The following is a 27,483-nucleotide window of genomic DNA, read 5'->3' as shown; positions in this document are numbered from 1 at the left end:
TGGCCCTGCCCTGGGTTTGAATTCAAAAACAAGGGGATGGGTGAATGGACCAGGGCTTATCTTTAGTTTAACCCAGTGGCACACCCTAGTTTTACGAGGAGTGCGGTTGCCAAGAGCTTGGATATTGGTATTTTGCTCAAACTGGCTGGTGCAGTGTGGGCTCGTGATCAGAGATGCAGGAGGGCAGGCAGAGCAGGTTTCACCTCTTCCCCGGTGGTGTGCAGTGCGCTCTTCCTCTCTGGGAACAACCTCACCAGCTTCTCTCCCTTGGCAGAGGGAGCCCAAAAATGCCGAGCGTATTCACCTATCTCACCTCCGAAGTCGACTGCTGCGAAGGCAACTTTGAGCACTCTGAGGTCATCGCGGAGTACTACAACACGGTGAGTGTGAGCAGCCAGGGGGGCAAGAACTCACTATGGCCTGCTCTGCAGTGACTGTGAAATTCACACCCATTCCTGGGGCAGCTGAAAACAGCAACTGTGGGGCAAATGCTGTGTATAATCGAGGGAAGAGGCAAGCGGAGATGGGATAGGCCGGGCAGGTCTGAGAAGTGGGCTTGTGCTTTGGCTGTCTCCCGGCACCCCTCTGCTTTGAATATCAGTGTTTTGGGAGAGTGGGTGTGGAAAGAAGTGCTAAACTCCAGGTAAATCATGGGATATTTATTGCTGATGAAAGCGAGGTGCTGACAGCATCAGCTAGGGTGACCAGATGTCCCGATTTTATAGGGACTTTTGGGTCTTTTTCTTATATAGGCTCCTATTACCCCCCACCCCCTGTTCCAATTTTTCACACTTGCTGTCTGGTCACCCTAACATCAGCTGGAGTTGGGGATCCAGGAAGTGGGTATGGTGCAGGGTTCCCAATCAGAGAGCTCTGCAAAAATCCTGCTTTTCAGTCCAGCAGGTCTTCTGCCAGTTGCTGTATACGCCACAGCGAGATTCATGTAATACGGAGAAAAATACATGAGTGGCTGAAACGCACTGCAAGCCAGCTTCTGAACCCAGGACTCCAGAAAGTGGAATGTTAATGCAGTAACAAACCCCATCCCCACCCCACTTAAGAACGTAGTCATTGCCCGGCTAGATCAGCTGAGGGGACCCATCTAATCCAGGGTCCTCTCTCTGATAGTGGCCAGGACCAGCTTTTTCAGGGGAAGGTGCTGAAGTAGGCAGTCATGGCATAACCTGCCCTGGGAATGTTTCCTCCTACCCGCATCCCCAATAGTTGGGGGCTGGCTTAAACCCTGAAGCATGTGGATGTGGATCCCTCCCCAGGCTCTGTTCTCATTCTGGATGTTCCCATCATCCACAGAGATGGTTCTTCCTTTTGTGATGCCTCCCAGTTTTAACAATTCCCTTAACACGGTACTGCAGCTTCCCCCTACTAACCCACTGCTAGCGTCTCCCATCCAATTAGCGCACAGTTCTCTATGGGTAAAGCTACGCTGCAGCTGGGAGCGAGCCTCCCAGCCCTGGCAGACAGACGGGCGCTCAAGCTAGTACAGTAAAAACAGCAGCATGGGCGTTGCAGCACTGGGGGTAGCTCAGGCTAGCCAGCTGCATCTAAACCTGTCTGACCCCCTGCGTCCCAGCTCGGGTGACTAGCCACTGCCTGTCCCACAACGTCCACACTGTGTTTTAGCCCACTAGCATGAGCCTGTCTATCCAGGCTGGGAGACACAGTACAGAGTAGGCATTACCCTGAAGTCCCCAGGACAAATTCCACCTTAGTGCAAGTGAACACAAATCCTACAGATTTCAAAGCGGTATTGCACCTGCTTGCACCAGAGCTGAGTTTGGTCCAGACAGAACGCCCACTTGGTCTACATTACCCTGGTCTTACACAACCCAGAAAATGTCATCATCAGCGCAAGTATCCCTACGTTGCCACTGGCACCCACTGTCTGACTGACTAAGCACATAACTTGCGTGGCAAGTGGCGGTGCATCGCTGCTGGATGGGCCCATATCAGACTGGGGAATAGCATGCAACGACTCTAACATTTTTTACACTTGAGTAACTCAAGTCAGACACTTAGGATTTTCAAATGTGACTAGCGGTTCTCAGTGCCCCAGCTTGAGATACCCTAAAGGGGCCTGGTTTCGGAAAGCGGTGAGCAATCCGCCCTCTGAAAACAAAGCTCCTTGGAAGCGTCTCAAACATAAAAAATCATGAGTCTTGGCCCTATGTTTTTTAGCACCTAAGTCAGTTCAAAGGTAGAAATGTCAAGAGACGTAGGAGCAGAGTCCCGTTTTCAAAAGAGACTTGGGCTCTTCAGGCCAGATTGTTAAAGGCACTAAAGCACCTAAAGACGCTGATAAGCACCTAATGGGATTCTCAAAAGGACCTAAGGCCCTGACCCTCAAAGGCATTTAGGAGGAAATCAATGGGAGTTAGGGGCTGAAATACCTTTGAGAAGGTGGGCCCAAGTCACTTTTGAAAAGGAGACTTAAGCACTGGGATGCTGAGCCAAGCAACAACTTTAAAAAACTGGAACTGAGGCTCTTAAAACCCAAACCTTAAGTGTCTAAATATGGGTTTAGGTCAGAGGTGGGCAAACTACCGCCCGTGGGACCGTCCTGCCCGGCCCTTGAACTCCCAGCTGGGGAGGCTCGCCCCCGGCCCCACCCCGGGAGCCTCAGCTGACGGCGCCGCCAGCGCTCTGGGTGGTGGGGCTGCGAGCTCCTGCTGGGTGTAGTGTATTAAATTGCTCCCTGTAGGAATGTGCTACTTAGGGAGCATCACGACTGGCAGCCGTAAGTAGTACACCGTAAGTAGCGCATTCCTATGGGGAGCAATTTAATACACTACACCGGCCCTCCATACACTTTCAGAACCCCGATGTGGCCCTCAGGCCAAAACGTTTGCCCACCCCTGGTTTAGGTGCTTAACTTTCAAATCTGGATGCCTAAAGTTCTGACCTAACCAGGTTTGTCTTAGGTCATTTCTACTAGCCAGGCCTCCTACACGAGCTTGTCTCTCATAGGATGGAGAACGAGCTAAAAGTATTTTTATACCCAGGTGCCCAACTAGTGAGACCAAGAGCGAATATAGATTATGCAGACAGCATAAAATTACTGGATTTGTTCTGGTGATGAAGTGGCTAGTTGTGTCCCTTCAATTTGAACACGGAGCAACTGCTCAGAGAGAGAGAGAGAGAGATTTTTCTGGTCCTTGGGGGCACCTGACCTCACTTACTCCAATTGTACACTTATTAGGCCCCGAACCTAGGGTCCAGATGTCCCGATTTTATAGGGACAGTCCAGATTTTGGGGTCTTTTTCTTATATAGGCTCCTATTACCCCGCACCCCAGTCCCGATTTTTCACACTTGCTGTCTGGTCACCCTACCAGAACCACAAAGGGATATAGGCTCTTAACTTCCATTGAAATCAATGGACATTAGGGGCCTAAATACCTTTGTGGATCTGGGCCTTACTTCTTTGACTGCAGTGGAGTCGCTCCCCATGAAGGTAATTTTGATCCACACTCAAGTTCAGCTCCCGATTCAAGAAAGCATCCCTTAAGTGGGTGTTTTGCTTGAAGCGTGTACTTAAATCCCATGGGATGGAAGCAGGTCCCTGGGCTGAAGCATGTTCTGAAGTGCTGTCCTGACTGGGAGTGGACTTAAGAACATTCATAAGCGTTCTCCTGAATAGGGCTCTTGCATTCAGGTGTAAGAGCCCGATCCTGCAAGGTGCTGAGTGCTATTCCATTAAAGTCAAGGGGAGTTGAGAGTACTCAGCACCCCTCAGAGCAGGCCCTCAGCAAGAAGAAAATCAGGACCATCGTCTTCCTCTTTGCATCCACCGTAACTGGCTGTATTTCCACCTTTAAAAGCCCTCCCTTCCCCCATAGCACTGTTCCATTGAGCTTGGGGCCGTGATAATGCTTTCAGGTTGTGCACTGGCAAACAGACCCACACCTGCAAACGCTCTCACGCGGTCTCCATGGAGAATGCGGCACGGCGTCCACTAACGAGATGCAACATTCAACAGATTAGCCTACGTTATCCAACTGGCAAACATGGGATTGAGTCACTGGTGATGATAATGTGGCTGCTAGGCTACAGTTAGCAAACATTGCTTTGACCCATTGTTGCAGGGCGTGGCTGGGCCACGATAAGCCACGGTGGTTAAAAGATCAATAAGCATCTCAGAAAAAAGGAGGACTCTGGGGTGGGGCTGGTCATAGGATATGGAGCCTTTCACCTATAGATCCATAGTGACCAAAAGTCACTGCCACCTGTCCTTTGTTCAGCTTTGGGCCTGATTCTCCTTTACGCTGCACCTGGTGCTGTCATTTTCACCAGTACAAAGTGAATGTAAACTTGCCACCAGATCGGAGTGGCAGCACCTTATACCCACTTTGCAATGGTGGAAACAACTGCGCAAAGTGAAGGAAAAATCAGGCTCTCTCTTTATTTCTCTCTCTTCCATCTCAGTCTGCTTTGTCTTTCCTATTAAGCTTTCCTCCTGCGTCTGGCTTTCTTCCCTTGTGGGTTTGTTGCTAGTCATTCATTTTCTTTAGAATTTTAGTGGGACTTGCTGCGGGCAGGCAATGGTTATTTCAGTGACACCAGCTGTCAATTATTCTTCTGTCTCAGAAATATCCTAGACGGAGGCAGGTGCAATGGTCACGTTTAGATAGCTACAGCTACTATCCTAAATCCATCTCTAGTCTCTGCTTTGCAAAGACATCTATGGGAATAGTGTTCCTAACTAGTCTAATGTTGGCCTCCTAGCCAGACACAAACCAAGCCCAAGCTCAGAAGGGCCTGCAATCACAATTGAAACTGAACCCAACAGATACAGTTTCCTCAGGACCCATTTTTGCTTCCTTATCTCATCTTACATTCGTTCTGTGATTTGTGTGACGTCGCACAGTAAGTCTGTGGCAGAACCAGGAATAGAAGAATCCAAGGTCTCTGTTCTCCCAAGTCTGGGCTCAGAGCACATCAGCACATATTATTAATAATTATTAATTATAATCAATAATAAATCATTAATGGTCAATTATTATTCTAATTACAGTACAAGTACATAGCAGTAAATCAATATTTCCAAGACAGCAGGACAGCTGTAAACTCACATAGGCAAGTAACATAAGAACAGCCAGACTGGGTCAGACCAAATGTCCATCTAGCCCAGTATCCTGTCTTCCAACAGTGTCCAATGCCAGGTGCCCCAGAGGGAATGAACAGAACAGGTGATCATCAAGTGATCCATCCCCTGTTGCCCACTCTGTTTCTGGTAAATATAAATAAATGGGAATCAGATCCAGATAAGAAAATCAATAAATCAATTAGAAGTTTGTGAACGATCAGTCACTCTAGTATCCACCTGTATTTAGGGCCTAATCCTGCACCCACTGAAGCCATCGAAAGATTTGCAATTGATTTCAACGGGAGCAAGACTGGGCCCAAAGATTGTGGGAAACTCAGGGTAAGGAATTTGGGCCAGATCTTTAAAGAGATTCAGGCACTTAAATCTGAAAATAGGCACCCAGTGGGATTTTCAAAAGGTGCGCTGCTCCCGTGGCTCCTTGTACAGCACTGTGCACACTGTTAACGCTTAGAGTCTGATTCTGCCAAGCACTTAAGCCAATTGTTCCATCAAGTGGGTTTACTGAGAAAAGGGCATAGAAAGGTAACACAGCCAGATGCATTATCAGAGGAATCTCCGCCCGGCTGATGGTGGAGAAGCAAAACCTGTTTTGCTTTTCATGCTTGAAACTGAGCTGATTTGGATCAAACTTTTTTGTTTGTTTGTTTTAAATTCCCTCCAGGCTCAGACCCAGCATGGAAAATTTCAGCACAAAAAAGGAACTTGTTTGGGAAGTTATTAGCAGCTGGAAAGAGGGGTTAGAATTGAAGTTGGAATTCAGGCTTAACTAGATAGCATAATGCCTCTCATACTGCCTATTACACCCAGTGCTTTAACCAGCTGCCAACAAACTGCTGTGGCAGATAACCCAAGACCAGGATATATTGTGCTGAGGGCTATATTCTGCTCCCAGCCCCACTAGGGCTTCTCCATGCACCACCACCAGCAGCTACACGAGTGCTGGACCGCTGGTCAGGGCATTGTCAGGATCGCACAGGTAGAACCAACAGCAGTGTAGTGTGTCCACGCTAGCCGGCTTCCTCCAGGTGAGCTTCTGCCCAGCACGCAGGATTCTAATCCACCACTGCAGTCCCATTGCACTCTGGGTAGCGCTTTTATCGGCAGATAGCATGGTCTAGTGGGTACAGCGTTGGCCTAGCAATCAAGAAACATGGGATCTATTCCTGGCCCTGCCACAGACCTTCTGCAAGTCACTTTCCCTTCTACCTCATGTCCATCTAGGTGGCAGAGACTGTCTCATGAGGTGTTTGTGCTGTTCCCAGCACAATGGGGCCCTCATCTCAGTTGGAGCCTCTAGCGCCTATTGTGTTTTTATTAATAATGATCCCACAGTTCTATGAAGCAGCAGCTTGTGGGAAATTTCAAAAAGCCTTCTACGATTCCAAGTAGACCGTGAGTGTCAAACTCCCATCGCTCCTTGGGAACGACCACCATTTCTGTGGCATTTTCTCCAAATATAGGCTCGGCGGAATGGCCCAGTCATCTTTGTCTCTCAGCTGAGGCATAATCTAATGAAGCCATCTGAATTAGCGTAAGTGTCTGCTCGGTACATGCTAAATCTGTTCGGCTTGGTTCTAAGTCTATGCTGCAGCTGGAGTTGTATTTTCCACCTCAGGTAGACAGACACACGCTAACTTTGACTGAGATCGCAGTGTAGCTGCAGCAGGACAGGCTAGCTGCCTAAGTACTTACTAGGGTCTTAGATGGGACTGTAGTCAGGATGGCACCCGGGTCGCCGCAGATACATTGCTATTTTTAGCATGCTAAGTTGATCAGAGCTAGTGCGTGTACATCTACCTGGGCTGGGAATTACACCTCCAGCTCCAGTGTAGACATGCCCTCTGATCATGGCTTCTTGTTGCTAATGCATAGGACCCCATGGACAGGGAGTGGATGGGTGTCATGCAAAACCCTCATGCCAGTCCCTCAGCCTACCCTTCATCAGCTTGCTTCATCGGTATTTGCTTCTACTGTTAGTAGCTTAAGCCCTGAGGGCCCCAGGGTGTCAGGTAAATCTGGCTTATGAACAATAATAATTGATTATGCTACATAATCATTCTCAACTACTCAGGTACAGCACGGTGAGAAAGTCTCTTTGCCTTCTGGACAAGACCCGTTCTCTACCAATCACAGATGTAGTGGTTTGCTCTCTGCCCCCACCTGGCCAAATCCTGCTCCCCGTTATAGATCTGGGTGAAATATTTTCAGCAAATAGTAAATTTGCAGAAAAGTGCATGGCCGTGTGTGTGACTAATGTGGGTTGAATTTGGCAAGTAGTTTCAGCTGGGAAAAAAATGAGAAAAAATTTGGGGGGAAATGTCAAAAAAATGTTTCATTTTGCCATTTTCCAAATGAACAGTTTGGGCACTTTGTTTCCAATCCATATTTTAAACATTGCAGTCGACCCAAATGAAATTCTTTTTTTTTTTATTTCATGACTTGAGGAAAACTGAAAAAAATCAGTTCTGGTTCCAAATGAACTCGATCCCGCCCCCGGTTCGGCCATTGAACCGAAAAATCAATTCACGCCACACTCTCAGTTCCACCCTTATTAATCCAGAGACAAAATGAAGAGCAAGTGAAGATCAGGTTTTTCAGCAGCACCCAAGAGAGTTAGATGCTCAGTTTCCACTGGCTTGCAGTGAGAGTCAGACACCTCCCTCTCTATGGTGCTTTTGAAAATCCCCTCCAGCTTGATTAACCCTCGCTGCACTGGGCAGCTAGAAACACGTCAATGTTTTACTTTTCCATGTGGGCCATTGCTCATTTAGCTCCAGTTATATAATCATGAATGGGAGGGGAGGTGTGCCCGGGAGACAGTCTCACTATTAAAAGGTGACCCAAAAGTCTAAGAACGCCTGTGCCTGAAGGAAAATTCTTTGGGGCAACTGCTAATGTCAGTTGAACCTGTTTCTTGAGTTTTTTTTTTCTTTTGCCAGAGAAACTGACTCTGCTCTTGCAATGCAGGATGGATTCAGAGTCGGATTATGATATGATACAGTGTCTGAAACGGCCCCAGGCTGATACTCCTGGATAGGTGTGCCTGGCAGTGGGACAAAGGTGTCATTTGTATGTACAGTCCCGCTCCGTTGGTGCCGGTTAGAGCATGAGATGGATTCCAAAGGAGTGGCTTGGAGATACCACCTGCTCAACGACCGGTTTCAGTCTGACTGGGATCTAGGGAAAAGAACAGCCTGGTAGTTCTTGCTGCCTCTTCTGGTATTTTCCCTAGAGGAGATCCCCTTTCTGTGGAAATGAATTTAGTGCCAGTGAGCAGCACTCACCTAAGCCATGTACAGGGCAGGCAGCTTCTTTGCAAAAATCTTCCACACCTGCACCTCTAGCCTGATCTGCAGCATGCCCTGTTACACCAGTCCAGGGCCACCTCGCACAGCTCTGCTAATGCTCAGTCCTCACTGGAAGTAGCTCTGTTCTCCCCGTCCAGGTTTGCTCCTAAACTGAGACTGAGAATCTTGCCAAATGAAGTGACCTGGACAAATGGGGACCTACAACTCTGACTCACTCTCTTCAAGCGCTAAACCTGTATGTGAACCCAAGAGATGGAAAGCCAATGAGCTGACTCATTCTTATAGATTAATTCCTTACCTGAGGAGGTTGTGAAGGCTAGGACTACAACAGAGTTTAAAAGAGAACTGGATAAATTGATGGTGGTTAAGTCCATTAATGGCTATTAGCCAGGATGGGTAAGGAATGGTGTCCCTAACCTCTGTCTGTCAGAGGGTGGAGATGGATGGCAGGAGAAAGATCACTTGATCATTGCCTGTTAGGTTCACTCCCTCTGGGGCACCTGGCATTGGCCACTGTCGGTAGACAGGATACTGGGCTAGATGGACCTTTGGTCTGACCCGGTACGGCCTTTCTTATGTTCTTATGTTCTGTTGCCAACCTGATCTTGTTTAGCAGCTTGGAGGAGGTCAGTTGCTAGTTTCTAATTTTCGAAGGGTTCACTGCTGAGGGTTGTGGGCTGTCATTATGGCCAACAATATTATTGTGCCTCGTCATCTAGCTGTCAAGCTTAACTGCCCTGATTTCAGCTAGTCTGATATTTCTTGACTCTCATTTGCACAGTTCCCAGCCTAGCATCCTCCTGTATATTATACCTTTCCACTAATCTCGGCTCTTGTTGTGCTTCACATACTGTATTCTTTGGGAAATCGTGTTGAGATCAGATAATTAAGGACACTGCCGCAACGCACAATAAAGCAGAGAAACATCTGCGTGGGCAACCTTAAACATCTACGTTTCCGATCTGCTGAGTGTTTGATTGAGCAACCAGCACTAATTCCTACAGCTAACTCCTGTAATCTGAACTCTGCCACCCTTTCTGTGCACACTTTCTCTCCATTTGTCCTTGGCGATCCCTGTTTGTTCTCCAGGAGCCTGGTTTTCAGGAATTTTTTTACAGCCTGTTTGTGACTTTTACAGCTTTGGTATGTTTTCGCGGCCTTTCTTGAACATTTTGTCACTGATCTCACCAGTGGGACTAGTATTTCCTCATGTCTGTTGTGTCACAACCTGAAGATATGAAGGGAAAGGTTGCTCCGATTCTAGCTTTGGTTAATTGCCCAGTCCAGGGTGGGAATGCTGCAAGAACTGGTGCTAAGTTACAACAGGCAGATCCCCTTGGCCTGAAAATTCCTGTAAATGAAAGCATCAACTTGTCTCATGAAAGACTGGATGCAATTCAAGATTCATCCGTAGAAGTTAAAGGAGAGAGTCAACATCTGCATCCCAAATATGCTAGCCTGTGCACCAGACCTCTAACCACTTCATTGTAGCCTGCAGCCCTGAGCTGAGATCCCTTTGGGTCTCACCAGATAAGCAAAGCCTGATCTTGCAATCGGATTCATGAGATGAATGAGAGTCCACTCGGATAGGAGGGTCCACCTCTGCAGAACTGACTGCAGGATCAGGGCCCAAGTTCGTACCTAGATGGCAGACAAAAGAAGGACCACCTAGGTGAGGCAAAAACAACAAGGAGTCCGGTGGCACCTTAAAGACTAACAGCTTTATTTGGGCATAAGCTTTCGTGGGTAAAAAACCTCACTTCTTCAGATGCTAGGTGAGGCAGGAAGTCATCTTGGTTCTTCCTCATCTGGCTTTCTTCCCTCTGGCTCATACTTAACAGATGCATCCCAAAGGTGCTACCTTTCAGATGAGATGTGACACCAAGCTCCTGACCCTTGTGGTCTGTAGAGCTTTGGGGGCATTTTTCACAAGAATCGGGCTGTAGGCTCTGGTGTCCTTGCTACATTCCACCTCCTTCAATTCCTCTTGCAATTTCAACTGGATAAAAGATTCCTCTTGCCCAAAACCATTGTGGGACATTGCTGCACATTGTTAGACAGCTAAAATGTCTCACCCCAGAATTGAGCCAGACACGGGTTCTCTCCTTTTATTCCTCCTTCAGGCTTGGCACTGGCTACAGGTATAGTGGGGCAGAGTTAGCTTGGCCCATAGGCTCTCTGCTGGTGTGGGGAGTCTTTGCCCCATCACACCATCACTGGAGGTTTTTCAGAACAGGTTAAACAACGCCTGTCGGGACGGTGTGAGTATACGTGATCCCACCTCAGCGCAGGGGGCTGGACTAGATGACCTCGCAACGTGCCTTCCAACCCTACAGAATTTCTGTGATTCTGAACCTATTAAAACATGCTAATTACTGTAATAATATGTCATTGTTACAAAGTGCTTTGAAGATGGACTGGGAAGAGTCATCTTGTCATGTTAATTTTAAAAAGTATGATTAACGGATGTTTATTTCTTCATGGGATCACTTCAGTACTGAATAGCTGCCACCTCTCTCCCTACCCTCCACCCTCTCTCCCCCCCCCCCTTGCAAATGCTAGTTCTTCCCCATCATGCCTTACTGGCCTCTTTATGCAGAGCTCCTCAGTCCCAACCAACACCACCCAGCTTCCCATGTGTGTTCAGGGCTAGCTGGGCAGAGCTGGTGGTACTAGAGGAGTTTGGGGAAAGAGTCAGGGGAGGGGAGACAGACAGAGTGGGTGGGTGAGCACTGGCATTTCCGTGGATATGCTTGAGTAAAGAAGCCAGTTTAATCTCACTGGGCCAGACTCACTCCTGACATGTCTCCATTGACTTGCATGGAATTACACCAGGAATCTGACCCAAGGATGGCTCGCTGACTTCAGTCAGAAGGAATACAGCATTACCCTCCGCCCCAGGAGTCACTCTACACCAGTGGTTCCCAAACTTTAACAACCCTTGAACCCCTTTCACTAAAATGTCAAGTCTCGCGAACCCCCCTCCTAAAAATGAATATTTCCAGGGATTTTCTCCTTCACCTGAGTATAAATTATAAAAGCAGTGATCTTGGAAATATAAAATTTGTTTTTATGACACGCTTATTACACACTATTATTAATTATTATTGATCATTACAGTATTTTTATTACATTATGAAAACAGCAACACTCTTCCAAGATCTTACTTTCGTAGCTTGTATCAGTTTGAATAAGCCTGTTATAAGACAAGGCTCCTATGTTTCATCAGATGTGAAACAGCACGAAGGTATTTAAGGAGCCAATTCAAAGAGTTCCTCCTACACAGGCATTCAAGGCTTGAGCAGTCCAGGCAAACAACGCACGTTACAACAAAGCTTAAACTTGTTCTTCGTAATCATTTTAAAAACAATACTAGCTGCCTATTTAATTTTAAAAACAGCAAAAAATATCCATCTCCCTTTCCATTTCTTATAAGGAGGCTTGAAGTTTAAATCTCCTCAGTGTGATAGATAGGCTTGCTTTGATTTGCTTAGCTCTTGGAAGTCCAGGGGCTCTGGGCTGCTGGCCCTTATGCTGCTCAGAGTCCCTAGGGACAGCTCTGTCCGCCATTAGGGAATTTTTTCCCGAGAACCCCCTGTAACATTTCATGAACCCCCAGGGGTTCACGAACCCCAGTTTGGGAACCACTGCTCTACACCCATGTTCACCCCTGCTTTCTGATTGACACCTTCGCCTCGTGCATCTTTAACAACACCTCACTCTCATACAGTGCTTTTCGCTGGAGGTAGGTAGCCATTTTATAGAGGGGGAAACTGAGGTATGGAAAGGTGAAGTGACTTGCCCAAGCTGACACAGGGCCCTTTGCCCTTTATGGATGTGTGTGTTGCTTGTTGTTTTTCAGATCAGCAATGTGAGTTTCTTCCTCCTTTTCCCCATCTTGCTGTACCTGAATCACCAATATGTCCAGCAGCGCCCCCTGTCTGCCTATAGCCTCTCCATCATGCTCCTATTAATAGGTATGTTTCAGGGTTATTAAAAGGCCTAACATAACCCCCATTGCCTTCAGCTTTCAAAAGGACCCGACTGGAAGGGACAAGGAGTGAGATTCTGTTCTGGGCTACCCCTCCTGAGAGATGCTGCAGAAAGGACAGAGCCCGGGAAGAGCGAAAGATAGCTTCAGGCACCTCGGGCATGTCTACACTGCAGCAATAAGTCTCAGAGCCTGGGTCGATCGACTCGCCGGGTTTCAGAGCCCAGGCGTCTCCTGCCCGAGCGGGAAAGTCTACACGCAGCTGGTTTTAGCTCTGCAGCCCACGCCCCGCAAGCCTGATCCATTGACTGGGCTCTGAGACTTGGCGCCATGGGGTTTTTCCTTGCAGTGTAGACGTAGATTCTGTGCTGCCTGCAGGATTTAAGACTTAAATGGGCTGGTTTGCAGCCCAGAATCCTTGGAGCGCTGAATCCTTCAGGCATGCCAGGGTCTGCGAGGGGGCACTGGGCTGTACATGCCACCCCTAAGCTGCATTTGGACCAAGTGATTTCTCCCCAGCCCCTTTATGTCACCAAAGCAGGAGCCAGAATGCAGCCTAATAATTATTTTTCCCTCTGGGTTACCTATCTTCTCAGTAAAGCCTTGGGGGCCTGCAGGATTATTTAGCCCTTTCCCATGCCAGGTACGTCTACACTGCAGCTGGGAGGTGTACACGTGCTCGCTTTGCTCGGGCTCACACGCCAAAATAGCAGGGTGGCCGCCGGCGTACGTACCTAAGACCTCGGATGGGGTGGTACTTGGGTGGCCAGCCTGAGGTGTCTCCCCTGCCGCTGCAGCTTTTTAGCACACCAGCTTGAGCACACCTAGTGCATGTCCGTCTACCCGAGCTGGGAACGACCCCTCCCAGCTGCAGCGTAGATACACCCACGGAAGTTTCGAGGAGAGTCTCAGGTTCACAATTTTGGATCTACCCCTTCTTCTCTTATTATGGAAAAGGGTGAAAAGAAGAGGATTGATCAGCGCCTCCATCATCCCAGGACACCTCCCGCAGGTCCCTTCTGCCTCACTTCCCCACAGGCTAAGACGCTGATTCAGGAAGGTCCATAAGTACACGGTTAACTATAAGCACAGAACTGCACTGGGATGTGTGCCACCTTAGACAAGTGCTTTGGGACCTTCCTGAATCAGGGCCTCCATGGGGAAAGAGTCCTTCACAATGTGTAACAGCGACCCAGCCACCGAACTAGCAGCCCTGACAATATTAAAGACAGTCGCACTGGCACGGGACGAATTCCCTTCATGTAGACTCTGAGCAGAGTCCCCCTCTGCTCTGCATGGCTGGCTGGGCAGTGCCTGGGAGCTACCGTAGGAAGAAGGGGTGGTGTGTTTATCTGGAAATTGAAACTAGGAGCATATGCTACCTGCCATGGAAACCTCCCCTGCCACCCAGTCCCACTGGACGACAAGCCTGATTCTCATTTACCCTAAGGCCTGGTCATACTTGAGTTGAAGGCCCTTTTACCTGGCCAGAAGCAGTGTAAAGAGGCCTTAGTGTAAACAGGAATCAGGCCAAAGGGTTCAGATATCCCATTCACTGACTGCTGGCTCAGCAGAGGCTGTACGTCCTGTGCCAGGGATACACCAACCCCGAACGGGTGCCCAGCACGACCTCCTCTGGTTAAGCCAGCAGTGCTCTTGCCACCTCCCAAGGGAGTCCCACCAGTTCTCCCCTACTGGACAGGTGAGGCTGGACCCTAGTCTCCATTATAAACATCCAGCCCTGCTGTGTCCATTGGGATTGGACAGGAACAGCAGCTGGGCAAGATTTGGCCTAGTGCAGGCACTGAAAGGCAGGGATGGGTCCTGCAACACAAGCACCAAGGGGCTGGTGGGATGGAACTGAACTGAGGGATCCTCTGAAGCAGAGAATCGCCCCCAGGAATTGAAGTGGATTGTCTCCTTGAGGGGGGTGCTGAGCTGGGAGGAGGAAGGTTATTAACACAAACAGCCTAACTCATTGCAGGTATTTTCTCTACCTACTATCACCTGACCCTGAGCTATGTGGGACAGCTGCTGGACGAGCTCTCCATCCTCTGGACACTCGCCTTGACGTACACCTTTTGGATCCCGAAATGTTACTTCCCGGGATTCATCAAGAACAGGTACGACCTGGGCGGGACGCGTGGTGCAGACTCCAGCAGCTGCCTTTGGGTGGCCTGTGACACTATATTGGACTTGTCTGATCCATAGAATCCCCCATTCATCAGCCAGCCTTGCTGAGAGGAGACACCCGGCAGGGTACCATCGCTTGTACTGGGAACCAGAAACCTCATGGTTCCCAGGCAGAAGCTCTGTCCATGGACCCAGGAGGGGATCCTCTGTCAATGGTGGAATCTCCATCCTTAGAGGTTTTTACGGCCTGGCTTGACAAAGCCCTGGCTGGGATGATTTAGTTGGGGATTGGTCCTGCTTTGAGCAGGGGGTTGGACTAGATGACCTCCTGAGGTCCCTTCCAACCCTGAGATTCTATGATTCCATCCCAAGAGCTCATCTCAGCAGGAGCTGGCTCTCTTTGCAAAGCTTACCAGGAGGCTGAGCATGGAGAATTTCAAATACAGAGACTTGGCAAGATTGTTCTTACAGGGCATATGCCTGAGTGGAGAAGACTTGGGTTTGCCAAGTTAGAGACCTAAGATCTAGCCCCTGTTTGTATAACCTCTCAGTGGGTAGCAACCACTATACTGAGGTTGCCTAATGCTTCCCATTATACGTATTTTCCCAACCATTTTTATTTTAAGAGTCTAGCGTCTCCATGTTCTGGCAGGGATGCTGGCTTATTAATAAGGATGAAGAATTATCATCACCAGTTGCTGCAAGGAGTGGGTTTAGGACACATGGTCTCCCAGTTCCCAGACCACCAGGCCTCAGTCAAAGGGGATTTTGATGGAAGAAAGCATGAGGATGAGGGTGATGTTCCATCTTGTCTGTGTCCTGTCCCATATGGGGGGTTCAGTTCAGGATTTCTGCTTCCGCATGATGCAGGGAGATTCTGGGGAGCATGCTCAGTGCAAGTGGAATATTCAGACATTTTTAGCAACAAATAAGAAACTCTATTGAGCACAGGCAAATGGGGATTTTCAGCCGTTTATAACTCAGCCAAATCTGGCTAGATTTTTGTGGGGACAGCAAAAGGCTGCCCCCAGGACCATCCCCTGCCAAATGTCAAGTTCCTGCTCCAGAACATGACGATAGAAGAACTCTTAAAAAAAAATGGTTGGAAAAATATTGATAATGGGCAGCGTTGGGCAACATCAATACACTGGTTACTACCACTCCTTCTTTAGCACCTCCTGTGTTGCCCTCTGATCACTAAAACCTCTTTCTTATTTCCTTATCCTGGTTAATTTCTGGAAGGCCTTGATCTCCCTGTAACTGTCCCTGCAGTATCTTCCATGCCCAGATGGTCATTCTGATCAGCTGAGGGACATGGATGCAGCTTGGTATGCAAGAGGATGCTCTGCCTATCCCTGGGCCCTGTCCCCAAGAGCAGAGACTAGGGCCAAATCTGCCCCAATCTCAGGCTTTTTGTCTGAGCCTCAGGCTTTGGGGGGCTTTCTTGGGGTGGCCACCAAAATCTCAGGACTGTTGGTTGGAGCTGGGTCACTGCATATAGGTGCTCCCGTTGCAGCAAGTGAGAAAGGATGACCGAATACTACGGTTACCACCTTTCTAATTCCTGGTAACCGGATCCCTGAGGCCCCATTCCTGCCACGCCTCTTCCTCCAAGGCCCCACCTCTTCCCTCAGGCCCCGCACCCTTCTCCGCCTCTTCCCCCAAGACCCTGCCCCTATCGCTTGCTCCTCTCACCCCCCGCCCCCCGGTCGCTTGTTGGATTGTCTCAAGGAGCCTGCCTGCAGATAGGAGGCGGTAATGACCTGTCACCTCCCACTGCCCCGCAGTAACTTTTGGTTTGGGTGTCATTTAGGGTTGCCAGATCCTTGAAAATCAGGCACCTGGCACCCTAAATGGCACCCAGAAGCCAAAAACCAGACTGTCCGGGTAAAAACCGGACAGGTGGCAAATAGAGCAGTGGGGGTGGAGGGGAGTCCAGACCAGCCACAAAGGAGCCCTGCGATTCTCCTTGTTCACTCACAGGGAGCAATTATTTTTCTCATGGCTTATTTTAGTACTATTTATTCTGTTTTTACAGCAGCCCCCCCCCCAAGTCCCCCCCATTGTGCGGGGCATTTCCTAGTCAGACTAGCGCTATTGCTGCTTGTCAGTAATAAACGCATGGCACACAAGTGGCAATAAAATCTATGAGCGAGCCCCGAGGGGGGGCTCAGGGGAGCCTCTCAGCGGCAGCTCGGGATTTCTCATTGTGGGGCGAGGGCAGGGTTTGGGGGGACAGTCTGGCTTCCCCCTTCAGGCCAGTGAGACGGCCCTGACGGTGTTGCTGCGACTGCGCCCGGCGCTTTGCTCTTGGTGACACTTGGAGTTTGTCATTTCCAGGCGAAAGAGGAGGTCATCGGGAGTTCACTGCAGAGCCGTGGGCGGGAGGCGCTGGGGAGGGACCTTGCAAGGGATTTGCATGTGAATGCCCCCATGCGAGAGCCCTATTGTCGTTCAGCAAGGGGCAAAATCTGCATGCGTTTGCAGGAGAAATCAAGGCCTGTCATTAGTGACAGAACTCCCGCCACTGGGCTCCATCCTGCAGTCCTAACGCAAGCAAAACTCCCACTGACTATGCATCCGTCCTGCCTCTGGGTGCCTGCAGTTCCCACAAAGCAGAAGCAGGTCTTTTCCTGCTTCTTTCTTTTCCTTTGGGAATCCCCAACTCTTCCGTGCCCACCCCAGGAGCCAGACAACCCAGCCTTACTCTCAAGGAGCCTTTTGGAAAATCCCCTCTCTCTCCCTCAGTCACGTGCCTGCTTTCTGGGAAGCGTCCCTTGGAGAACAGACATTCTGGGGAGACTCTGTTCTTGGCCTTGTTCTCCTGGGCTCCGCTCTGTTGCTGCCTCAGTCCACACTGAGGTGGATAAAGCATACCTTGGGCTCCATGCTGGGAGACCTCACGGCAGGAGCTGGGTGCAAAGTCAGAGTCAGCTGCTGGTTTGGCCTCTGCAAAGGCATGCCGATAGCATGAGCCTGTAGGAGCATTTGGTTCTTTGGGGCATTTCTAATGGGCCTGTCCTGGACATAAACCTGCCTCGAGTTTCTGAAAGTGAAAAGGCCCGGGGAAGGGGGAGGGCAACAGAGCATGGGACCGTGCCTGAGGGATCATTCACTCAAAGCCAGCGGCAGCAGACCGGCCTTGTCCAGGCGCAGGAGGGCAGTGACCTGGCTATCCTATCCCAGCAGCCTGAAGGGAGGATTTTGGCCGCTGGTCCTCATCCCCCTTCCTGCGGAAGATCCCAGAGAGCCAGGTGGGGCAGCTACCAGAGAACAAAATGTTGTCTGCCAACATTTCAACACAGGGGTTCCTTCCAAGAGTGATTCAGTTAATAAAACAAACAAGGTTTCCTAGCCAAAGGGAAGCCTGTGCCGTGTATTAGGGACAGAAAGACATAACCACAACCAGACAAGCTGGCAAAAGCAGGTGTCCTACGTAAGGGGCTAGATCTTGAGGATTCCCCCTGAACGCGGGAACTCCCAGGAAGCTGGTGCAGCCAGATCCATGCTGGTTCTCTTAGCCCTCCTCCACGGCATGCTGGAGGCAAAGCCAGAGTGCCCTGTGCTCCAGCAATCACAACTGGCACAATGGTCCCTGGGGGACCATTACAAGCTACTGTCAGAACAGCTTTGAGGGACTAGATCCAACACTTCCTGACCCCGGCAGCCTTGGGAACTGGGGCAGATGTACAGTTAACTTGCTCCCACCCACCCTCCCGTTGTGCCCTCCAGGGTGTCTACTTTGGACGTGTCTGTAATCCCCGTGCAGTGCCAGTCACCTGCCCTCGCCGAGATGCCGTTGCTGTGTAGCCCTCGCCACGCCCCCAACATCCCCACCCCCAAGCTATCACTGCAGAAAGATCTAGGGAGAGACTGCTATGGAGATGGTAGCCCTGGGCAGACTTGCTAACCTGCCGGGCACTGTCCCTGTGAATGTGCATCTGGGTCAGTTTGTGCCTGGGGTGACGGTTAGCCAGTCTCAGCTACGCTCTGCCATGGAGTCCCTCTGAGGCCTTGGGCAAGTCACTTCCTCTCTCTGTACCTCAGTTTCCCCATCTGTACCATGGGAATAACAACACCAACCCCATGGGGAAGGGGTGGGGTCAGGCTGAGCTCATTCACGTGTGCAAAACACTGAAAGGTGCTAGAGAAGGGCAACGATTCATTAATATTAACTAGGGCTCTCAAGCGATTAAAAAAATTAATCGCGATTAATCGTGCTGTTAAACAATAATGGAATACCATTTATTTAAATATTTTTGGATGTTTTCTACATTTTCAAATATATTGATTTCAATTACAACACAGAATACAAAGTGTACAGTGCTCACTTTGTATTTATTTTTGATTACAAATATGCGCACTGTAAAAAAACAAAAGAAATTGTATTTTCACCTCATACAAGCATTGCAGTGCAATCTCTTTATCATGAAAGTTGAACTTACAAATGTAGAATGATGTACAAAAAAACCTGCATTCAAAAATAAAACAATGTAAAACTTTAGAGCCTACAAGTCCACTCAGTCCTACTTCTTGTTCAGCCAATCGCTCAGACCAACAAGTTTGGTTACATTTGCAGGAGATAATGCTGCCTGCTTCTTGTTTACAATATCACCTGAAAGTGAGAACAGGCGTGCGCATGGCCCTGTTGTAGCTGGTGTCGCAAGTTATTTACGTGCCAGATGTGCTCAAGATTCATATGTCCCTTCATGCTTCGGCCACCATTCCAGGGGACATGCATCCATGCTGATGACAGGTTCTGCTCGATAACGATCCAAAGCAGTGCGGACTGACGCATGTTCATTTTCATTCTCTGAGTCGGATGCCACCAGCAGGAGGTTGATTTTCTTTCTGTTGATGGTTCGGGTTCTGTAGTTTCCTCATCGGAGTGTTGCTCTTTTAAGACTTCTGAAAGCATGCTCCACACCTCGTCCCTCTCAGATTTTGGATGGCACTTCAGATTCTTAAACCTTGGGTCGAGTACTGTAGCTATCTTTAGAAATCTCACATTGGTACCTTCTTTGTGTTTTGTCAAATCTGCAATGAAAGTGTTCTTAAAACGACCATGTGCTGGGTCATCATGCGAGACTGCTATAACATGAAATATATGGCAGAATGCGGGTAAAACAGAGCAGGAGACATACAATTCTCCCCCGAGGAGTTCAGTCACAAATTTAATTAACACTTTTTTTTAACGAGCATCATCAGCATGGAAGCATGTCCTGTGGAATGGTGGCCAAAGCATGAGGAGGCATATGAATGTTTAGCATATCTGGCATGTAAATACCTTGCAATACTGGCTACAAAAGTGCCATGCAAACGTTTGATCTCACTTTCAGGTGTCACTGTAAATAAGAAATGAGCAGCATTATCTCCTGTAAATGTAAACAACCTTGTTGGTCTGAGTGATTGGCTGAACAAGAAGTAGGACTGAGTGGACTTGTAGGCTCTAAAGTTTTCCACTGTTTTGTTTTTGAGTGCAGTTATGTACCAAAAAGAAAATCTACATTTGTAAGTTGCACTTTCATGACAAAGAGATTGCACTGCAATGCTTGTATGAGGTGAAGTGAAAAATACTATTTCTTTTGTTTATAATTTTTACAGTGCACATATTTGTAATAAAAAATAATATAAAGTAAGCACTGTATACTTTGTATACTGTGTTGTAATAGAAATCAATATATTTAAAATGTAGAAAAATATCCAAAAATATTTAATACATTTCAATTAGTATTCTATTATTGTTTAACAGTGTGATTAATCGTGATTAATTTTTGTAATCATGATTAATTTTTTTGAGTTAATTGTGTGAGTTAACTGTGATTAATCATCAGCCCTAATATTAACCCTTTCAGCAACTGACTGGGAACTTTCTCCGCCCTGCATTGCTGTGAAATGTACAACCATGATACTCACCCCCATCTGTCTGTCTCCCCTTTCTCATTAGGACTCAGTTTGTCTGTCTGGTTGGCATCGCCACCCTGATGTCATTCATCCAACCAGCCTTCAACGCTTATCTGCTCAACAGCATTTCCCTCCATCTCCTGTACTTAACATCTCAGGAGCTGAAAAAGTAAGATGTGGGTTTTCTTTGCAGGAAAGTTTGTTTGCACTTTTATTGCATGCTTCTGCAGGGAAGAGTGCAGGGGAAAGCCAACACACACAGACACGAAGAAGTACCCACACACATTTGTGTGCACACAAGCAAAGACGCACATACATACACACAAATGTGCCCACACAGGCCCATATGCACACACAAACACACACACAAGTGTATGCACACCCACATGCACTAAAGCACACGCACACAAGCATGCCAGCACACACATGCAAAGGTACCTGTGCATGTACAAACATCCTCACACATGTGTGCACCAACAGGCGTATATACTGCATCACCAGCTCTGCAATAAATCAAGATTTCCAAAGAAGCCACCATAAGAATACACAAACACTTTGGATAGACGTACATCTGTCCATTCAGATTTCTTTTGCTTAATGCCTCAATCTGACTTTTAATAATCAATAGTACCTGTGGACAACAGTGGTGAAATTAAACTGAAAATCAAATTGGAGACTTCTACATTCTGTGAGGACCCTAAACCATAGCTGAAATAATATATGAAGATATACCTATCTCATAGAGCTGGAAGGGACCCTGAAAGGTCATCAAGTCCAGCCCGCTGCTTCTAATAGCAGAACCAAGTACTGATTTTGCCCCAGATGGCCCGCCTCAAGAATTGAACTCACAACCCTGGGTTTAGTAGGCCAATGCTCAAACCACTGAGCTATCCCTTCCCTCCAAGTTAAACGGAAGTCAAGCTGTACAAGTTTGTATAATGTCTGTGCAAAGGGCTTTGCAAGCCTGCAGTTTAGATCTGTTATTTCAACAGACATAAGCAAATACGTAAGAACCTGCCATGCAACAATTTGCTAGTTTAGAGCCGAGTCGGCAGAATTAGCAACAACTCAGTCATCAAGCGAAGCAAATGCCTTGAATCAATTACAGATTTAGAAACTGGTACTAGCTTATTTACCAGGTGAGTGTTGTGGGAAGTCAGCCAAGCATCAAGTTACAGCGTGATAGTGGGCGCTGAGCAGCACCCATTGCTGATAAGGTTGCAAAAGGTATTCCATTAATCCCCCTCTTTTCACCTACTCAGAATTGACCACAATATTCACCCGTTAGTGTCGGCCTGTGGGGAATTTTTTTCAAGCTTGCACTAAGCCCCATCAGCCATTAGGGTGCCAACAAAAAAAAAAGCACTTTTCTCATCTGACAATTCTAACCTCAAAATGAAAGGAAACTAGATATTGAAACCTACTTTAAATACCTTTAACGGGAAAACAGTAATGACTGAATCGCACCCATAGGGAGACATTCACACAGGCGCAGAGGAACCTAGGTGTAACTCAAAGACACAAATCTTGTTTTGGTTCTGCCCATTAGGGGAAGGATGACCCAGTGGTTAGAGTGCTAACCTGGAACTTGGAAGGTCTGGGAACTTCCTGCTTTGTCACTGTTCCCCTCCTTTAGAAGGGAAATAAATAGCACTCCCCTACCTCACTGTGCGTTTGTGAGGATAAATACATTAAAGACTGAAACATGCTCAGATGGGGTAATGACAGGTTTCAGAGTAGCAGCCGAGTTAGTCTGTATCCGCAAAAAGAACAGGAGTACTTGTGGCACCTTAGAGACTAACACATTTATTTGAGCATAAGCTTTCGTGGGCTACAGCCCACTTCTTTGGGTAATGAGGATTGTATAAACAGCTAAGATAACACCTGAGTAAGTCTATCTCTACTCTAAATGATTGTATCCTAATTCTATTCTCCATGAGCCTGATCCAAAACCTGCTGATGTCAATGGAAAGACTGCCTCTCAGGGCCTTTGGAACAGGCCATCAGTTCCGATTCAGGTGGTCCCTAGAAAGATACAGAGCCAGTGCCTGCATTAAGGCCCCGGTTCAGCAAGGCATTCAGGTACCTGCTTAAGTACATCCCTATTCAGGGAAGCAATTGAGCATGTGCTTAAGTGCTTTGGTGAATAGGGATGGAGTGCTGTGCTCAACTGGGGCTTAAATGACACAAAAACCTCAGACACAAGGGGGGTGAGATAATATCTTTTACTGAACCAGCTTCTGTTGGTGAGAGAGACAAGCTTTCGAGCTTACATAGAGCTCTTCTTCAGGTCTGGGAAAGCTACTCAGGGTATGTCTACACTATAGGGTGACCAGATGTCCCGATTTTATAGGGACAGTCCCGATTTTGGGGGCTTTTTCTTACATAGGCACCTATTACCCCCCACCTCCTGTCCCGATTTTTCACACTTGCTGTCTGGTCATCCTACTACACTAGCACTTTGGTCGGTATAACTTGGATGTTGCTCAGGGGTGTGAAAAAAACACCCCGCTGAACGACGTAAGTTACACCGACAAAAGCACCGGTGTGGACAGCGTTATGTCGGCAGGAGACGCTCTCCCATGGACACAGCTACTGCTGCTTGTAGGAGGTGGTTTAATTATGTCGACAGCAGAGTTCTCTCCTACCAGCATAGAGCGGCTACTGGTGAGAGCCTACAGTGGTGCAGCTCTATCAGTACAACTTTGCTGCTATAAGCTTGCTAGACATGAACTTAGGGCTTGTCTACACTGGCAATTTACAGCGCTGCAAGTTTCTCGCTCAGGGGGGGTGAAAAAACACCCCTCCTGAGTGCAGCAAGTACCAGTGTGGACAGCGCACCAGCGCGGTCCCAGCGCTGGCAGCTACGCCCCTCGTGGAGGTGGTTTTTTTAGAGCTCCCTCCCAGCGCTCTGCCATGACCACACAAGCCACGTTAAAACGCTGCCGCGGCAGCACTTTAGCATTGCCAGTGTAGACAAGCCCATAAATGTTACAGCTAAATACCAGGTGGAAGGGATTGTTTAGCATAAGGAGTTAACACATATTTCAAGTTGAAGTGGCCTGTTCACACCTCTCCAGTCATAGGGGGAAAGGAGAGAAAAAAGCTAGGGGGGCGGGGGAGTTAGTGGGGATTGTTGTAATAAGCCATAAATGCAGTGTCTCTATTCAGTCCGTGATTTTTAGTGTCTAGCAAAGTTATGAATTTAAGCTCCCAGGCTTGTTCAGCTCAAATGAGGGATGTAACTAAAGATGCTCCAAGGTGCCATCTAAACCAAACTGTCAAAACCCCAGGGAAATAATCAATCGTACTGAAAATGGAGAGGGAACCCACAAAACGGTGAACAAAGACAACTTGCCTTTATTTTAAGGATCAGGCTGGACAGCTGGACCGCACTGACATTTGGGATTGACACTCAGCCTCTCAGAGTGAGCTCATACAGGCTTCGCTGCCCCAAAATCAGTAAGTTCAGGCTCACCAACCTGAGAAAGAACGGACAAATTATCGTTTCTTTGCAGATGCTCAGAATCTAGTGAGCTGGGGAAGGGAATCTTCGTCTGTAGGTCAGTGGCTCAAATCCAGCTTCTGTCAGTGAAGAGCGATTGGTGTTCCCAATTTGAAGCTGTTCGATGGCTTCTGTGAGGTGGGCTCAGTTCCTAATGGGCAAATGCCCAAGCACATGAAACCACCAGCACAACCGGTATGAATGAACCCTCCTGTTGACAGTCTAAGGAGTATGTCTACATGGCAATCCGGTGTTGCAACTGCAGCACGTGTAGACGTACCTGAGCTTTGATCTAGTTAGATCACAGCTAGCTTAAGTAACAGCAGCAGTAAACGCACAGCAGCACAGCACAGGTTAGCCCGGCTCACCCTCCTAAGGCTACCACAGCTTCACTGTTACCTGAGCCATCTTTGGGCTAGATAGATCAAAGAGAGCTTAATATACCTCCTCCTCCTCCTCGTGCTGCAATCACCCCTCCTGACTTCTGTGCAGAAGTTTGCTCTGCCACTCCCCGTGCTGTACTTGTTCTGGGGACAGAGGCTGGTATTTCCAAAAGTGCCTAAGGGAGTTAGGAGCTGAAAATAGTCCACTGCACACTGCCAGTTACATAAATAAAATAGTGTCTGGAACAGCAGGAAAAGGTGGTTTGTCCATTTCCAAGGGGAAGCAACCCAGTCTTGCTCTGATATATCAAGGTTGGCAAATTAAAACTAATCGTTGCTTTTTAAAAATGTACCCTACACCAAAAGGACAATTTTCTTCTCACCTCAAGAAATCAATCTTTCTCCCACTCCTGTCTCCCAGGTGCAGTAACCCACGTGTTCACCGCATAGCTGCGTCCATGGTCATGTGGTGGGTGCTAGCCATTAGCTGCTGGTTAAGCGACAAGTGGTTCTGTGGATTTTGGCAGAGGATCAACTTCTGTTACCTTCACAGTTTCTGGTAAGAGTGGCTGCTTCTTCTCCAGTGCTGCTTTGACTCAGTGGGGAAGTCGCTATGGGGTTACTCCACAAGGGGAAAATCCATCTTGCTGGTTTCAGAATGGAATGCCCAGAGACAGCCTGGGGGCTCAGGAGATCAGAAAGCACTTGGGGGGGGGGGCATGAGAAGCTCTATGGTGATGTGAAATCAATATTAGGGTTGATAAATGATCCCTTAAAGTTATATTCTTCATTTTTTAATTCTTTTAGGCTGGGATTTCCAAAGGAACCTAAGGGAGTCAGGTCCCTAAATCCCATTGGATTTGTGTGCCTAACTCCCTTAGTCTGCTTTGAAAATCCCAGCCTCGATCTTTATTTCTCGAATTGGTTGACATTTTTCTGAAGGAGCAGTTGTCTGTCAGGAAAAAGCTGATTCAACAGAATTGAAGCGTTCCACCGGAACGTGTCGATTCTGTTCAAACTTCCTATGGAAACCAGAGAGACAAGGTGGGTGAGGGAATATCTTTTATTGGACCAACTTCTGTTGGTGAAAGAGACAAGGTTTTGAGCTTCACAGATCTCATCTTCCGGTCTGGGAAAGCCCTTGTCTACACTTAAAACGCTGTAGCACTTCAGTGAAGATACAATCTACTCCAACAGGAAGTGTTCTCCCATTGGCATAGGTATTCCACTTCCCCGAGAGGCAGTGCAGTAGCTGGGTCAATGGGAGAATTCTCTGGTCACCCTAGCGCTGTCTACACAGGGGCCTAGGTTAGTTTAATTGTGTCGCTCAGAGGTGTGGGTTTTTCACACCCTTGAGCAACAGGTATACCGACCTCATTTGCTCAAGCCTCAAAAGTGTCACAGCTAAATACAAGGTGGAACAGATTGTTTAGCATTTGTATTTAACACATATTGTAAAAGACCATACAAGGTGAAGTCCCCAGTTAACACTGCAGACAGCCTGGATGGCTTTCTGGCAGCTCACCCACCTGCCAGTCTCCCCAGACAGCTGGGTCCCTGGGTCCCCGGTCTGCCATCTTCCCGGGAAGCTGGGTCCCTGGGCTTGGCCCAGAGTGTTTTAAAACATTCCCTTACAGTTCTTCCAAAATGGACTTTCTCAACCATTTCCGTTCTGCAGAAACTCTCACACTTCTGACTTTTTGTTCCAGTTTGTAACTACATTTTTGTCTGAAGTGTGAAACTTCCTGCAGGATGGAAATTCCAGCTCTAGTTATTTGACACTTTCTGCAATAAGGGCTGCATCCTGAGGTCCTGATTCAGTTTTTACTCAGGGTCTGTCTACACTACAGCCTATGTCGGCATAATTTGTGTCACTCAGGGGTGTGAATATTCCAACCCGCCTGAGCGACATAAGTTACACTGACATAAGCACGTGTGTGCACTGCGCTATGCTGGCAGAAGAGCTTCTGCCACCGACATAACTTCTGCCATTCATTGAGGTGTTTTTTATGCTGACAGGGACAGCTTTCTCCTGTTGGCATAGAGCTTTTTCACCAGACATGCTGCAGCAGTGCAGTTGCATCGGTACCACTGCGCTGCTGCAGCGCTGTGTGTATAGACATGGCCTCAGTTTTTACTTAGGCAAAACTCGGTCCATGTTTCGCACCACTCAAGATTTGGACCTAACAATTGATTAAACACCACTTAAGCCCTTGGCACTAGCCAAATGCATTCTTACCAAGCAGACCTTTACTTACACTGTTCTGATTAAATAGCAGTCTATGCCTTTTGCTTTCCATATGCTGGATCTCTTCTCAGGGAGCTGTATTAACTGTCATGTTCTCTGGATTCTCTGAATAACTGACAGTGAAGGAGAAGGATAATAATTTGCTTCCACAGGATTTATAGCTGCCTGAGTGGGTCAGCCAGTTTGTTCAAAAACTCTATGCTCAGGGAGCATCTCCAAATTCCCCCCCTCCCCCCAGCTAAATGTTATGAGACCTGAGATCCAAATGATCAGGCCCTGAAATCCAGAACATACAAGGCCAGACAGTACATGATTTCTTGATAATTTGGTTTTGATCTAGCTACACTGTGGCTGGAATTGTTCTAGCATCCTCCACATTATCAGGGCTCTAGCATGATTTCCCTCAGTATGGACTGAGTTTGGGTTTGAGAATCGGGAGAGGGTAATGACTGGGCCAAGACCTCCGATGGTGTTAATTGGCCACTGACTTCAATGGAGCCACATGGATTTACACCAGAATCTGGCCTGGTTTGTGTCCAGCAAGGTGGTCTAGTGTGTTCTTCATACAAACCCACATCACACTATCCTGGCAACTACCGTGTGTCTGGAATACTTTCCACCATCATAAGGACAGAGGCTGTGTCATTGCAGAGAGCAAGATTTACTGGCTTTGGTGTTGCCACCTGCTTCTCACCCCCATTCTTTGTTTCTTTGCCAGGCATGTACTGATATCCATCACTCTCCTCTATTGCTGTCCCTTGTTTATCTACTTCGATTCTCGGTACGAGATACCTGCCTTTGAACCGGAGCTGGAGTACTGGCCTAGTGACTCCTGGCCAATCGCACTGCCCTATCTTGCTCTGAGGACACCTTACAAACGGTGTTAG

At 47.9% G+C, this 27,483-nt stretch overlaps 1 protein-coding gene across 1 annotated transcript; it reads left to right on the top strand.

The window, feature by feature from the left end:
* The first annotated feature begins 272 nt into the window (after window positions 1-272).
* On the top strand, window positions 273-27,483 carry ACER1 (alkaline ceramidase 1). The gene is made up of 6 exons (XM_026654892.1): window positions 273-380; window positions 12,295-12,409; window positions 14,408-14,546; window positions 20,504-20,629; window positions 24,770-24,907; window positions 27,315-27,483. The coding sequence occupies exons 1-6, from the start codon at window positions 288-290 to the stop codon at window positions 27,481-27,483; spliced, it is 780 nt and encodes a 259-aa protein (XP_026510677.1). The 5' UTR covers window positions 273-287.

Source organism: Terrapene carolina, unplaced genomic scaffold, assembly GCF_002925995.2.
Source record: "Terrapene carolina triunguis isolate 2854851 unplaced genomic scaffold, T_m_triunguis-2.0 Scaffold194, whole genome shotgun sequence".
NCBI lineage: Eukaryota > Metazoa > Chordata > Testudines > Emydidae > Terrapene > Terrapene triunguis.
Note: the sequence above shows the minus strand (reverse complement) of the source record. Positions and strands in the feature narration are given on the sequence as shown.

Bases quoted from the DNA above. Each gene is read 5' to 3' on its own strand.
- ACER1 (XM_026654892.1), top strand. From the start codon at position 288: ATGCCGAGCGTATTCACCTATCTCACCTCCGAAGTCGACTGCTGCGAA. The intron at 381-12,294 runs GTGAGTGTGAGC...GTTGTTTTTCAG, and splicing joins TCGCGGAGTACTACAACACG to ATCAGCAATGTGAGTTTCTT. The intron at 12,410-14,407 runs GTATGTTTCAGG...AACTCATTGCAG, and splicing joins CATCATGCTCCTATTAATAG to GTATTTTCTCTACCTACTAT.